Source organism: Notechis scutatus, chromosome 11 (assembly GCF_049901735.1).
Source record: "Notechis scutatus isolate UNSWTSFEM ecotype Mainland chromosome 11, rNotScu1.2, whole genome shotgun sequence".
NCBI lineage: Eukaryota > Metazoa > Chordata > Lepidosauria > Squamata > Elapidae > Notechis > Notechis scutatus.
The window spans coordinates 19,239,747-19,255,468 of NC_142019.1; the positions used below are offsets into that span (position 1 = coordinate 19,239,747).

Consider the following 15,722-nt stretch of genomic DNA (forward strand, 5'->3'; position numbering starts at 1 on the left):
GGAGAAAGGCGAAGGCTCCCGGGGAGGTTTCAGCGGGAAAGGCGGGGCGAGCTCAGTTAGGCCGCGCGTCTTCGGCTGGGAGCTGCCCCAGCAGACCCGGGGACGCCGTCGGGGTCGCCCCTCTGCTGGCCCTGGGTGACTTCCACTGGGGGTCCCCAAGGCACCGCCAAAGGCCCGGGCGGGGGCTGCGCGTGCACGACGTGTGGCCCACCGCCTCCCAGTCCCAGAGTGCCCGCAGACTGGCGCAAGGGCAACAACGTTCATGGGTGGAGGAGGTGGGGCTCAACCTCGGGGCCAGCATTCAACACTTCCACTGAGCAGGAGGACATTGAGACGGATGGGCTGCTTATCAAGTTTGGGGAATGATGAGGATTGCAATTCATCTGGAGAGGTTGGGAAACTGGGCAGAGAGGACCAAAACCTCCTTTCACAGAGAGGAACGTAAGGGGTATTTAAAGAAAAGGTATACACATACGCAACTGTGCAAGAAGCAGAAAACTGTGTTGAAGATGTGGGAAATCTTCACTGTCCATTGCCAAGAGGAGAGAGGAACACAAAGGCAGACACAGGCGCTGTATTAAGCTTTTATTAAATCCTATTAAATGTTCAATTTCAACAGCAGATTAACAAAATTACACCGAGCTTTGGAAATAGTTTTGTCAGTTCATCAGTTCTAACATAAAGACAGACAGGGAGGGGAAGGTTACGAAGAACAGGACAGGGCTGCAGATTCAGCCTTATATTTGTGTGTAAACACAGCAGGGTTTTTTTTACAGCATAGAAAGAAAAGTTGCAGGCAGAACAATTCCCCTTGAGGGGTCTGCGTTCATCTTATGGCTCAAAAGAATCCCAGGTAGAGACTTTTATCAGAAGTGAATAATTTTCTAATGAAATTCAGTGTAATGCAGTGATCACAAATGGACTTTATTCATCAAAAATGAACTTTAACCTGAGCACAGGAATACAGGTGGTCCTCGCTTAACAACCACTCATTCAGTAACTCAGCTTACAACAGCACTGAGCCAAGGGGTGCTTACAACCGGTTCTTGTACTTACAATGGTCAAAGCACACCCGGATCTGGGTGTTTGGCAATTGACTCAGTTATAACATTGCAACATCCCATGGTTCTACAGTCACTATTTGTGGTCTTCACTGCTGGCTTCCAACAATCAAAGTCACCTGGGAAGGCAGGAGGACGTTACCAGGGGCAACCATGTGAATTGCAATTAACACCACCACAGAACTCATTTAACGATGGCAACCCGAAATGTTGAGGCTGCCATTCTAAGTAGCATGGTTCAGGTCACATTGCACTTTATGACTGTATTGCTTAGCGACGGCATTGGGAATTTCCACTCCCAACCACTGTCATTAAGAACGATCTGTAGTGAAAGACGATCAACCCTGTCGTAAAGGGCTTAGAAAGATTTTATTCCCAGTAGCCCTTGGCTGACAAAACCATCTGGGTTAATAGCCTGTCACTATCAGGGCGTAAACGTTGCCCTGAACATCCCAAAGGGCTCCATCCATCTGGCCCTGCCCTCCCCAGGAAATGGGAAGGTGCCCTTCGCAGTACATGCCCGACCCCTTTTCTATTCATGCAGAATCCCTCCAGCAGCACTTCGGTTAAAAAAGCACGGAGCATCGCTCGGGAACGACGCAATGGGTTTAGAGAGGAACGAATTTAAAAGATCCAAACATTGCAGCTTTAAGCAAGTTCAAATAAATTATCATTGCATACAATCAAAGCCCACTGCTGTAAAGAAAAACATGGGTTAGCAGACTAGCTTTTGAATGCTCGAAGTACTATTTGTCGATTCAGAGCCTAATAAAAATATATGTATAAAATGAGAATACTTTGCAAAACATTTGCTATGGGTAACGTTAGTCATTCTCTTAGGGCGAACTTCCCGTATGGTTTCACTGCCACCACAGACCTTGCAGAATTGTGTTAAACAAAGTTCCTTCATAAACACGTATCATGTCTTCAGTCTTATTTTTTCCAAAATGAATTATTACCATAAAATACAAGTCACAAGATGAGGGAAAACAATTTGCTTGCATGAATTAAATACATTGCTGTTTCAAAGTTCCATCTATATATATTTTTTTCTGCAATGAACTCATGACTATGTATGAGATACAAACTGTACACGTTCACTTTATTTCAGAAACATGTAAAATTATTTTGCAATGTTAATCATTAACACAAAGATTACATATAAAGAACAGTCTTGCAGCCCAGTCCAGTAACTCTACCCACTGCTCATCTTCTAAGACAAAGCATCTCTCTGATTGGCAAAGGGCTGGAACCCACCATAGGCACATTGCCGCATTTTACCTTTTCCTTCCAAGGTTCCAGGTCACACAGCGCACTGTCTCTGGTCTCCGGGGTCTTTTGCACCAAGCGCTGAGGACTTGCACAATCTCCCCGAAGAAAGCCATTGGGGCTTTAAAGGACCTCATTAAAGCGTGGCTTCCCATAGTCCACCAGATCCATCTGGAGCTCCCTCTCCTCGTCATCTGCAATGCAAGGAGGAAGACCAGCCTTCAGTTTCTCTCCCACAAACGGGGGAGGAGAGGAGAGACACGGAGGGACGCCTAGCTGCAAAGGCTGCCTTTTCCTTTCCACCCCTGGGTGGGACTGGGGTGCTGCAGTCCTGCAACATCAATGCAACGGAGGAGTCCAGATTTCTCAGGGCCTCCCTGCACCTCCCTTTGGGAATTAAATAACGCACCCGCTTTGCCCATTAGAATGGTCTGTAACAGAAAACTGGACCAGTTGGTTTTGGGGGTGTTTTCTTTCCAATCTAATAAAGCAGAATAAATTATGCAAAGGATGCTGGGACTTCTCAGTTTTATCGGATTCAAAACTGAAGAGAACTGGATGCAATGTGGTGTTGCAGGAAGAAGCCGGTCCAAGAAAGGCAGTCTGAAGTTGGGCCAGAAAAGAAGGCGGACCAAGTCCCCCCCGTGACCCCTATGGGAGGGGCCATGGTTTGGCACGTGGCCAGCTTCTCCAGCCGGAGCCCCACAGTCACATGACCCAGAGCAAATGATTTTGAGATGTCCCCTGCCTGGTCTTAAGGCAGAGGTCTCCCAGTATGACAACTTTAAGACTTGTGCACTTCAATTCCTAGAATTCCTCAGGCAGCTATGCTGGCTGGAGAATTCTGGGAGTTGAAGTCCACAAGTCTTAAAGTTGCCAAGGTTGGAGACCTCTGCCTTAAGGGGATAATAATGCTTTATAAAGCTGACTCCCCTCACAACCACCACCACACACACACACCCTTTCCTTATATGCTTCTTCCCAATTCCCAGGTGCTCTGGCTGCGGTGAGGCACGTGGCACCTGCTGATTACTCACCCCTGATTTGGCCAGACATTCCAGAGAACTGGATTTCAGCAGTCTTGTGTTTTATAACCTCACCTTTCACTTCATCATTTAATGTACTCCTCTCATCCTATTAGAGAGATCTTTTCTAAATCCAGCAGAAGACAGTATTTGAAGTGCTCTCTGAACTTGGTTACTTTCTTGCAGAGATTTTATTGCCCAACTAGCTAATATTTTCAACGCTATACGGGAGTGAAGTTTGCTCTTTTCTGTCAGTGTTGGTGGATTTTTAAATCTTTGAATACTTGTGAATCACTGGGTTACATCTGCCCTCTAGGTTAAGTGATAATCCTTTAGGCCGGGGGGTGGTGGGTGGTGTGTTTCTGCAGCAAATGCACTCTGTGGCACCTTGAAGACCAATCAAATTGTCCTTGCTTGCTTTGAAAGATCATGGTCTACATCATTTCTGCTAGAATGGGCTCAAAATCCCAGCTAGTTTCTCCAAAGCAGAGTACTGTAAATTCAACTGCATACTCCAGTTTAACATTTGGTGCTAGATCTGCCCCTTTGCACACAAAGCCAAACTTCATAAATAAATCCGATTTTAAAAAAAAAGTCATTTCAAGAAAACAGCTTCAAGTTTGGAAACATTCCACTCTAAAACTACTGTGTACAAAAAAAAGACAACGGTCAAGCCTCAGGTGCCAAAAGTCTTTTCCTATCAGCTAAATAATGGCACTCTACACAAAAGCCCAAAGAGTTTTTTACATGATGAAGTTAAGTGAATGGGATGGAGACAAGGCCCAAGCTCACCTTGGACGTCTTCTTCACCACCATCACCATCCTCTTCCTCATTGTAGGCCAGCTCAGCCTGCTTGTCTGCCTCATACTCACCCACATTCCCATCATCCCCATTATAATCCGCCAGTTTAGATCCATGCTGAGGATCAACGGGGGACTCGTTCTCATCAAAGAACCGGCCTGTGAAGTAGGCAAAAGGATCAGTCAGAAGCCAGGAGGAGGGAGGAGGGGGGGGGCAGGCAAGGTCACCTGTGCAGAAAGCCGTGGAAAGGTAACTTGCAGCTTCTCCAGCACCAGAAACCCCCAAAAGGTAAATATTCATTTTACAGAACTTAATAGGGGAAAAAAAATCACAATATGAGTAGACATTTTGCTTCGGGCTACACGATCCTTACTTCTGTTGCGAGGGAAAGCACTATCACCTTTTTGGCTAAATAACTAGAAAGATCGGTCCAAAATCTCACATACTGTACAAATCCTAGTTTTGTCACAGAATGGTTATTTTCAATTTGCTGCGTTTTTCATGCAGAGAGTTTAAATGCTCGATTTAAATGAAGGCAAGTAACCAATTTACACTGGTTGAATATTTTTTAAGCATACCTTGACTTCCATTTATTTGAGCTGATGAAAACGCCTGGTCAGTTGGACTAAATTTACAATAATTAACATACTCCAACCTATAGAAAAATCCCAAATATTTCAGAAAAGGACAAATTGTGAAACAAAATTTCACAAGGAAAACAAACTAAGCTGAAGAAAACTACTTCTCGTACATTGCAAGAATGGCAAGGTCTGGTGCCATATTAAGTGGGTGAACTGGAGCCCAATGCCCATTTTTCAGACGGTGAAAGAATGCAAAAGGCAGCTGGGGTTGCTTAAGGAATCAACTTGCAAATCCTTCCAGGGTTTCCTCCAAAGCATCTCTCACAAATTCAGCACTGAATACAGCTAAGATTGGAGGCCAGCCCCTTTCTTGCATATATACATAATAAACATTCAAGCAGAGGGCATACACGCTATTAATTTCATAAATTTTGTATGAACGTTTGTGGTAAATATGTCATTTTTATTTCTAATCACCTACAAAGACAGAAACCAATCAAATTGTTCAAGTTCTCAGTTTCCTATCTGGAAAAACAACAAAAACCGAGGAAAGATGCTTCCACTGTTGGGAAGCTATGAGAATGGGAAGCTATGAGACTTTACCTGCCTCTTTCTGCAGCTCTACCACTGCCAGCCTCCTGCCTTGAGTTTTGAGGCTGGGGTGACATAGCATCTCCAGACATGCCCTATTCGGAAAGGAGGGCTGGGAGCGTATTTTGCTCCAGCCTAAAGCAGGTGGGCCCCAAAAGAGGCACTAAAATGGTTCTTTCCAGGACTGAATATGCTCTTTTTTAGCAGGTCCTGCATAAGAATGGGAATCGTTTTGCTTTCTGAGGATCATTTTTTCTTCATCCTCTAGTCCAGGGGTGTCAAACTCAAGGCCCATGGACCGAATTCGGCCCACAATGTGGTCGGATCGGACCCGACGGATCATCCTGGTCTACCCAATGCGAAGAGGAAACATGCCAGCGGTTTGGGGAGTAGCATCAAGTGGCCACACCCACCCAGGCGCGAGGGGCTAGCACTGCCCCCTCCCCGGCCCCGATGTGACCCTCAATGAAATTGAGGTTGACACCCCTGCTCCAGTGAGAGCAGGTGGGCTGCCTAATGATGGCAGGCTGAGAAGCCAGCCAAAGGAATGGGCACACTGGTGCATGGGAGGGGGCTCTGGGTATGGAGAATTGTCAAATTCCAACCGCTTTATGAAACCCAAAGAGCTGTAATTAAAAATAACAGCAGCAAAGAACTGCTAGCTTTCTAAGTTTTCAATACTAGTTTAACCTTGCAAACAAGGCAGGCTTTGGAGCCAAGAATATTTGGAGAGCTTTTTATAAGAAGTTCTACTTGCTGACAGAAGCTGCTTGCCCAACAGAGCCCAGGAAATGCATCCAGATCAATTTGCTCCCTGCAGGAGAAATCTGGTTTCACCAAGTTTCAGAAGGCCAAGTATGATTCGGGTGTATTTATAAGGATCCCAGAACGCAGGATTGAGCGTGAGTTGTAAGTAAAAGCTACTTCTGAAAAATTCTTAACCACTGAACACTGACACCTTGGGGAAAAGAAAGGAAAAAAATGAGACAGAAATAGAAACAGGAATCTCCTAGAAAATATTGTTGTCTGGAACAATGAATCTGAATACGTCATTTCTGCGCTTCTTGTTCCAGGGCCCAAGCAAGAAAGTCGTTAATGGTGCCTTTGCGTGACTTAACCATTTGCTTTGCACTTCCAGGATTTACTTTTGCCTTTTATAAGACTGCAATATTCAACTGTTGATTCCTCAACTGACTGAAAATGCAAGGAGAGGCCAAATACAAAAGCTGAAAATTAAAAGAGGGTTTAAGAAGAGGATTTCATTCCCTCTTTAGACGCTACCGTTCTATGTCCTGAACTACCGCAGGATATTTACATATGCTCAAAGTACTTTTTAAATGAAGGGAAAGGATTCTTCCATCCCATGGGAGCATGACTCAAGTCTCTATTTCTGAGAAGCGTGTTCAAGTCTTAATGATATAAACCATTTAATCATCAAATATCCCCCAAACAAAAGAATCACAATATGTTTGAATTAGTGTTTCTATCAATTTGATCATGAAAAATCATAGAAATACAAAATTATACCCAACAGTTCAGATTAAGAAGTGTTGACTTGGAGGTTAGAGGTTTAGAAGAAATAATTATGTTGGTTATAGACTATACATTATGGTTTGTCACACAGTCAGGCAAATATTTAGATTGGATTTGGCATTTTTATCCACCTACTCAGTTTCCCAAAGACCTGGGATTTATTATTACTAATATATATTTATATTTATTTATTTTATTATTATTATAAATTTAATATTAGAAATTCGATAAAGTCTACCACAACCTACTATTTGATAAGATAGAAAAGCATGGGTCAGACGGTATCACCACCAGATGGACTCATAACTGGCTGACCAACTGCCCTCAATGTGTGGTCCTTAGTGGAGCTGCGCCTGCCTGGAGGGAAGGATGCAGTGGGCTATCCCAAGGTTCTGTATTGGGGTCAGTACTCTTCAATATCTTCATCATTGATTTAGACAAGGGGAGCTCATCAAATTTGCAGAAGATCAGCTCAAGATATAAAAGACTCTTGACAGACTTGATCATTGAGCCCTATTTAACAAAATTAAATCCATTGGTGATAAAAATAGCAAGAAAAACCCAATGCACAGGTGTAGAATAGGTGGTTCCTGGCTCAATAGTACTAATTATGAGAGAGATATTGGAGTCCTAACCAGCAGTGTGTGGCGGCTGCACAAAAAGCCAACACAATCCTAGGCTGCATTAATAGAGCAATAGAATCAAGATAACATGAAGTGTTAGTACTGCTCTATGTCTTGGTAAGACCACACTTGGAATACTGCATCCAGTTACAAATGATGATTAGGGGACTGAAGCCTAAAACATATAAAGAACAGTTGCAGGAATTGGGTATGTCTGAAAAGAAGGACTAGGGGTGACAGGATAGCAGTGTTCCAATATCTAAGGGGCTGCCACAAAGAAGAGGGAATTTACCTCTTCTCCAAAGCACCTGAAGGCAAGACAAGAAGCAACGAATGGAAACTCATCAAGGAGAGAAGCAACCTAGAACTAAGCAGAAACTTCCTGACGGAACAATTAATCAGTGGAACTCCTTGCCTCCAGAAGTAGTGGATGCTCCAATATTAGTGAGGGGAGGGGAGAAAGGACAGAGGGGGGAACTTGCCCCACGCACCTGGCCTGTCCACCGGGCTGCTTTTTTCCGCTTCTTTCTTCTTCTGCTTTTGGCTGCATGCAAAGAAATTTGGGCCCGTTTTTCAGCCTCCAAAGGCTGCAGAGGCTTCCCTCAAGCCTCTGGGAGGGTGAAAAAGGCCTCAAACAAGAGGAAAATCAGCTGGGAGCCGTGCGCATTACAAGGAGGTGTAAATAAATAAACTTCACCAACACAGAATCACTTCTCTTGATCTCATTGCTAAATTTTGTTAATATAGCCTAATATTATATTTGCATTTTTGGCAACTGAATCACACAGCTAGTTCATATTCAGCTTGTGAACCACCACAACAACCAGATCCTTTTTTGACATGGATTCCTGCCCTACAGGGTCTTCCTCATTGTACACCAGCTGTTTTTTTCTCCCTACCCAAAGCTTAGATTCTGAATTTGTCCCCACTGAAAAATCTTGCTGATTTTGCCGAGCAGGTCCAGGCTTTGATTCTCCAAGTCCCACACCTCACAACCTGGATAAGGTTCTTTCCTTGAAATGCAGTTTTTGTTTTCTTCAAACATTACGTTTCTTGGTTCCAATGCATTTCATAAGTTCTTTCCTTATTGGCCCACAAGACGTTGTTCCCGTGGCCGGCTAGGTCACCCAAGTGCTCTCTGGCAAACTCAAGGTGAGTAGCAATGTGCTTTCTGGAGTCTGGTGGCATGTTGGGTAGGAAGGCTAGAAGATAGAGCTCTGAGCTTCTGAGATGGATTTATAGTGCAGCAGTTAATGGCTAAGATTTTTTTTAAAAAATGAAGACATCTTGACTACAAATATACGTAAAACAGCCAGCTGGTAGATATTAGGTGTTTTAATGAACTTGAGAATAACACATGCAATTATGCTCAATTATCATGGTCTGACTCACTTTGCTTCATTCTCTGAAAGTCATTGAGCCTCTCCTTGGAAGTCTGTTTTGCAAGCTGTTTTTTGGTTTTTTGAACGTCCAACGGGTGATCAGGAATTGCCCGCTGAAGGTAGTTCGATGGTACCTGGTTTATATTGTCAGCATTACCCTCATTTGCACCTGGAGCAGACAAAAATACAAAGCCAAAGTTCAAGGATGCAGAGGACAGCTCAGGATGAAGGGCAAATCAACAAGGTCACATGATCTCACCTGGAGCCCGATTTAGAGTAGGGGTTTTTTCTGTGTAAACATTTTCACCATGCTGTTGATTTTGAGAAGTTGAAAAAAGTGGCTTCTTCAAAGCTAAAAAACACAAATCCATACCATGACTCACATCTGTAAATACTAATTAAACATATTACCAAGCAATTATTTAGCACTTGGTTCAAAGAGGGAAAACAAATCATTCTGCTAAAGGCCAATGTTTGCAACGGGAGACAGGACTGTTACAGATCCAGCTGTGGCTCTAAGCAAATGTAGATGTTCACCATAAGCCTCCCTAAGTTATAACTGTTATAATGCCAATTCCTAGGGAAATCAGAGAATCACGTCTCTATCCTAATAGCCCTGAAGGGTTTGCTGATTACAGCATCTACCAGCATTAACAACCAATGAATAAACATGTGCAATTCCAGATTTGTAGAAGAAACACTGCATTATTTTATTAACCAATATACATTGCGTCAAACTTGGGACTGGACAGTATACAGAAGTCCTCTGTCAACATAGCTAGCACCCCCTCACCAGTTTTAAGGATAAAAATGTGTCTTAAAAAGCTCTTCTTACTACAACCTATTTAAAAAGGAAGGTCTTAGAACGTTTCCTAACCAGTGTCAGGACTTCCATGAAGAAGTCCTGCCTTACAGCTCATATCTCCCATATTTCAGATCGGGGTGGGACATTAAGCAGTTAGTGCCATCTGTGAACGCCAACTGAAAAGCAACATAATTAAGAAGCCAGAAACAACACCGCAAGTGTATTTTACTGCACGAGTAAGGAAAACATCACCACTTATTTATCAGAGTAGTATTTTTAAATACCCTGGGTCCCATTTATCAATTCAAATATCTATGGATTGAGCAGAAATGCAAGAAAAAGCCAACGTTAGATTTGAGATACTAACCAGTGAGTGTATCTTCTCCTTTGGCAGGGTCATTCTCTTCTATTCCAGGCATGCCTGCGTCATCTCCAGGTTTAATCTTTTCTGTCAAAACAAGATATTTTTCCCTTTGCTTCACCATCCACTGAAGCTCTAAGAATAGGTGCCTTTAGACTGTTCCAGGGAAGGGGGTTGGAATGGTAACCAAGGAAAGTTACCTCACCTAACCTCCTGCTGCAGTCAGGTTAATAACCCCCCAAGTTCTGCTGACTGAACTGTGCAGTGCCACCAGGTCTGTAGCCTGGCCAGGTAACGTGCCAGGCAAGTATTTTCCATCCTCCCATGAGTGCCAGAGGGACCCTGATGCCTTACCACAGTTGTCCCAGACAGACCTTTGCCATCTGATATATTGTTGGTCGATGGTGCTTCATTCTTAACTTCATTCAGTTTTTGAGTTGCCTTGACTGTTTTTGGACTCTCACTCAATCCTCCCTCAATGTCTTTGGTGAATTGGTTCCCATGGGTGGCCTGTTGTAAAAATGTTCCTTGAGGATTAAAAGCTAAACTTACAAGGAAAATATTCATTTATCTCTCAGTTAATTCAATGCTTCATATTTCATTGTTGGGCTCGACATACAGAAGCTATCCGTCTTTCTTTTCACCTTTGCCTCACCTACTTCCTACAGCCCAAGTGTAACAAAATAAAAACTCTACTCCAATACAGCAACTAGTGTTGCCAAGTCTGCTCCTTGCTTGTCCCATCTTATACCCGTGTTGGGAGGAAGCAAAAACAGGCTGAAGACCCCTAAATTCACCCCTCGCAAAAAGAACTATGTACCTTCTGGTTCTGCATAACTTGTTCCTCCATTTTTTTCATATCTTCTTCATGTTGTATTCTTAGTTCCTTGATTTGTTGCCCACACTGAAAACTAGAACCAAGATGGAGAGTGGAATTTAGAACTGAGATTGACAGTTTTTCTAGGCTTCCCACTGTATCATTTATGATCTGCCTCGTCTAGTTCTTTTCTGCATAACACACTGAATATACTAAAAGGCCCTTATAGGAAACCGGACAACCCGATATTCATGGGGTCATTGTTTCAGAGATACTTCCTTACCAGATCCCTCAATGCTTTTCAAAAATGGCAGAGGTCCTAGTATACTTGAACTGTTCAAAATTCGGGGAGTATCTGCCTTGAAAATAGGCTATATCCACAGGGGTCTCCAACCTAAGCAACTTTAAGACTTGTGGACTTCAACTCCTAGCTTTGCTGGCTGAGGAATTCTGGGAGTTGAGGACCACAAGTCTTAAAGTTGCCACGGCTGGAGATCCCTGGGCTATGATGAACATTAAGATCAACACTTGACTGCAGGGAAAGTTTTCTGATATTTTGCATTATGTCATATTTTTTTTTATAATTGTTACATCATAAAATGTTTTATAAAAATTTGCCAAATTTCAATTTGATGGGAGTCATAGGTCCCAGATTTTGGATGCATTCTGTAAGTTAGCCCAACCTGAGGTATCTTTGCTCAAAAATGGTTTCCCTTTGATACACTCAGACAGAGCTGTGAGACAGACGGACAGGGTCTCTAACGTTTTTAAGGAACTCGTTCACAAAAATCTTGATCAGTCATGAACCCAAGTAGGGTGGAATCCAACTGCAACACTCTCTGACCATTTTACATTGTCTATTGACTTTGGAGAACGGCAATCTACTTGCAGATTTTATTTCTACAAACAAGCAAAGCAAAACATGTTCCATTCTTCTCCTCCATAATAATTATAAAGCTGTACTGACCCATCAAACAACATGGCTGAGGCCAAACATCTTTAACCTATTTTATACAACAACCGCGAAAGAACATTATGGTTAAAATAATACTCCACACTGGTCCTAAAGCTCATAAATAAACGAGCTGACCTGGCAACAATAAAATGTCTTATAACTGGGTTACTTTTATGCACTTTTAATCCCTCACCTTTCATACTCCAATCTTTTAAGAAGTTGTGTATTGTTTTTCTTGTATTCATGAAGATAGTCCTCTTGTCGTAGGAATTCTTGACGCAATTCTGCAAGTTGTTCTAAGCCAAAGTAAAAACATTTGAACAATTTTTTAAAAAAAAGTGCTCTATACTCTAAACTTAGCCTTGTTTTCAGCTGGGTAATTTTCCACAACAGTAATAAAAATATAAATGTTTACTGAAGTAAAAAAAAATATCTTTCTGAATCCTTATTCCATAACTCCTTTGTTACAATAAAGGCTGTTATTTTTATACTTGAGGCCCATTAAAAAAAGTCCAGAAGATAATGGATATTTTTCAGAAATGCTGCCTATTTTTAATCTTTCTGATTCTACGGTAGTAAATTTATATTTATGTAGCCAAATATTTAAGAGAAATTACAAGAGTTGACAAAAAGTAGGAGAGGTTACACCTGTAGTGGTCTTTCAAAAACGTCAAGAGAGCATGTTGCCTACTTGGTATTACATTTCACTGCTGTATGTTATTCAGGTATAAAATCGTGTTTGCACCAAGAACATTTACCCTTTAAGCGACGTATGTCTGCCATCTGGTATGATATGTTGCTCTGAAGTTTGACCTAAAAACAAACAAAAAAAAAGTAGCGCAGTAGTACAGATTCCTGTTCCGAGAATAAAATTCTCTAGGATTCTGAAGGCAGCTCCGACTAGGGGCAGGCCACCTTCCCTTGTCTATGGCCTCAGAGATGGGGTGAGACCGCCCTGGAGGGATGAGACTTCCGGATCCCCTTTTTCCTCTTTGGCTTAAACAAAAGTGTTCCCCTCGATGTCTTAGGAGACACGTGTTATGGCTCGCCTCTTAAGAAGAGGCAGGTATTCCGAACTGGTCAGGGCAGCTGGCACCTCATACCCTGTTTCCCCAGAAGGAATTGGCAGAAGGCAGTGTGGGCCTTCCCTGCGGAGGCCTGGCGTTGAAGGGTGGCCTGAAATCCCACAAGCCACCCTTGTTCCAGAAGAACAGAAGCGCATACCGAACGGTGTAAGCAGGGCTGGGGACCCCAGGGGTCAGCTGGTGGGGCAGCTGCATTACCTCCTGGTCACTTTGTTGGCTTATTATAGCATTTTAATTAGGTGGTCCTTGACTTAAGAGCCCAAAATTTGTTATGTGAGACATTTGTTCAGTGAGTTTTGCACCATTTCTTGCCGCAGTTAAGTGAATCATTGATGTTGTTAAGTGAATCTAGCTTCCCCATTGACTTTTCTCATCAGACATTCACAAAAGGAGATCACGTGACCTCTGGACGCTACAATTGTCATTAATATAGCCAAGCCTCTGAATTTTGATCACATGACTGTAGGGATGATACTGCAAAGGTCGTAACTGTGAAAAACAGTCATAAGTCACTTGATTCAATGCCGCTGTAACTCTGGTCATTAAATAGCAACAACACTTAGACTTATATCCCGCTTCACAGTGCTTCACAGCCCCTCTGTAAGCGGTTTACAGAGTTGGCCTCTTGTCCCCCAAAAATCTGGGTCCTCATTTTACCCACCTCGGAAGGATGGAAGGCTGAGTCAACCTTGAGCCGGTCAGGATCGAACTTCTGGCAGTCGGCAGAGTTAGCCTGCAGTACTGCATTCTAATCACTGTGCCACAACGGCCCTTCCTTCTTTCCTTCCTTCCATCCATCCTTCCGTCTTCCCATCCTCTCTCTCTAATCTCTCTCCCCCCCTTCTGTCCTTCCTTCCCCCTCCCTCCCCTCCCTCCCTTCTTCATCTGTCCTCCCTCCTCCCTCCCTCAGCACTTAAGACTTATATACCGCTTCACAGGGCTTTGACAGTCCTCTCTAAGCGGAGAGTCAGCCTCTTGCCCTCCACAATCTGGCTCCTCGCTTTACTCCCCTCAGAAGGACGGAAGGCTGAGTCAACCTGGTGAGACCCCCGAACTGCTGGCAGCCAGCAGTCAGCCGGCAATTTGGCCGTTCAAATCTCACCAGGCTCAAGGCTGACTCAGACTTCCGTCCTTTTAAAGCATTTGAACTGTTGCAAGTTGAGGACTGTAATGGTTTTAGACGTGGCTTTAGTGCAGAGTCACTTGCTTCTGAGATGGGGGCTGTATCAAGGAAATAGAGAGGAGGAAACTTCCCATCCGTCCGGGGAGGCACTCTTGGTAGTTGAAAGGCCTCAAGGCATCTCTGGCCTCCACCTTTATCAGAGGTCTCCAGACTTGGGCCAACTTTAAGACTGGGGGACTTCAACTCCCAGAATTCTCCAGCCAGCTATGCTGGCTGGAGAATTCTGGGAGTTGAAGTCCCCCAGTCTTAAAGTTGGCCCAAGTCTGGAGACCTCTGACCTTTATGTTCCCTCTAATGTTTTCAACCCCTTCCTTGGCAGCCGGACTGACCGCAGCCGCCGCACCCTCCTCCTCCTCCTCCTCCTCACCTTGCCGTCCTCACACTTGCGGACCTGGCCATCCTTGGCCTGGAGCTGGCCGCTCAGCTGGCTGCGGTCGGCCTCCCTCTGCTCCAGGGACTTCTTGTGCGCCTCCACCTGCAGCAGCAGCTCCGAGTTCCTCTTCTCCAGGCGGCCCCGAGCCACGTCGCCGCGCTTGGCCTGGCCCTGCAGCTCGGCCACCTCCTCCTGCAGGACCGTCTGGCGGGACGACGAGCTCCAGGAATTGAAGGCCAGCGCCGCGATGACCAAGAGCAGCGCCACGAAGAGGAAGGAGGGGAGGCGGCCGCCCCGCCGGTTGCTGCCGAAGCCCACCATGGGGCAGGCCGGGCGGCTCGCTCAGCGCCTGGCGGGGGGGTGGAAGGGCGGCTGCCGCATCGGCCACCGCCGCCTCCTCGACCCGGCCCGGGATGAGGCCCGCCGGCGGCGCAGGGACCCCTCGCCGGACGGTGGCAGGCTCCGCGCCCCGAGCAGAAGCCGGGCGACGCCTGGCAACCCGCGGCGCCTCTCAGTCGGCACCGAGGGATGCCGCGGGACTGCCGGGAGGGCTCCGGCGCGCCGCCGCCCAAGGACGCCCCGGCCGTGCCGCTGCTGCGGGAGCCCCTCAAGGGCAAACCGCAGCGCTCGACGGGCAGGGCCGGGCGAGGCCGGGGCAGCTGCTGCCCAGACTGCCCCGCCCGATGCCGGCTGCCGCTCCCGCCGGGCGGGTGAGGGTCGTGGCGGCCGGCGGCGGCGGCGGAGAACCCGAGGCTGGGCGGCCGCCGGGAAGGAGGGAGTGGGAAGCCCCGCCAGGCGGCCAACGGCGCCCGTCCGCCACTTCCGCGTCGCCCCGCCGTCCGTTCCCACAGCTACGCCTCTCGCGGGAAGAGAGCGGCCGCGCGCCGTTTCTGCGAGATTTGCGAGGGACGCGGCCGGCGCAGCCCCGCCCCGCTGCTGCGTCAGAGGGCGGGGCGCGGCATTTGGTGCGGGTGGAGCGAGGCTCCCCCGTCTGCCCGCTCGGCGGCTGGAAAGCGTGCTGTACGTCGACTCCCGGCATTCCTGCGTGCCGCCTGGGGCATTCTGGGAGTTGAAGTCCGCGCGACTTTAAGTTGCCGAGTTGAAAAACACTGCTTTAGCTAAGTGCCGGGAAACCTGATAGGGAACTATTTATTTTTATGTATTATATGTATAGTTAAATATAATTAATATAAATTTATGTAAATCATATTAGAATTTAAGAGCTCATGCTCCTTTCCGATGTTTTTTTTCCTCTAACAAATCCTCACCCTGATAG

At 45.6% G+C, this 15,722-nt stretch overlaps 1 protein-coding gene across 2 annotated transcripts; it reads right to left on the reverse strand.

Annotated features, from left to right (window-relative positions):
• Window positions 1–575: 575 nt before the first annotated feature.
• GOLM2 (golgi membrane protein 2) lies at window positions 576–15,310 on the reverse strand. 2 transcript variants are annotated; one of them, XM_087972987.1, is made up of 10 exons: window positions 14,441–15,310; window positions 12,564–12,618; window positions 11,999–12,101; window positions 10,854–10,944; window positions 10,408–10,543; window positions 10,040–10,120; window positions 9,127–9,219; window positions 8,878–9,036; window positions 4,229–4,315; window positions 576–2,524 (listed from the first exon to the last, which is right to left on the reverse strand). In XM_087972987.1, exons 1-10 carry the CDS (start codon window positions 14,765–14,767, stop codon window positions 2,454–2,456), a joined length of 1,203 nt encoding a protein of 400 aa, XP_087829113.1. In that variant the 5' UTR covers window positions 14,768–15,310; the 3' UTR covers window positions 576–2,453. The 2 variants fall into 2 exon arrangements, with proteins under 2 accessions (XP_087829113.1, XP_087829112.1); XM_087972986.1 differs by having other exon boundaries at window positions 4,148–4,315.
• Window positions 15,311–15,722: the final 412 nt, after the last annotated feature.

Coding starts and splice junctions, on each gene's coding strand:
- GOLM2 (XM_087972986.1), bottom strand. CDS start 14,767: ATGGTGGGCTTCGGCAGCAACCGGCGGGGCGGCCGCCTCCCCTCCTTC. Junction 12,102..12,563: donor AGACATACGTCGCTTAAAGG/GTAAATGTTCTT, acceptor ACTTTGGCTTAG/AACAACTTGCAGAATTGCGT. Junction 2,525..4,147: donor TGGTGAAGAAGACGTCCAAG/GTGAGCTTGGGC, acceptor CTTGCATTGCAG/ATGACGAGGAGAGGGAGCTC.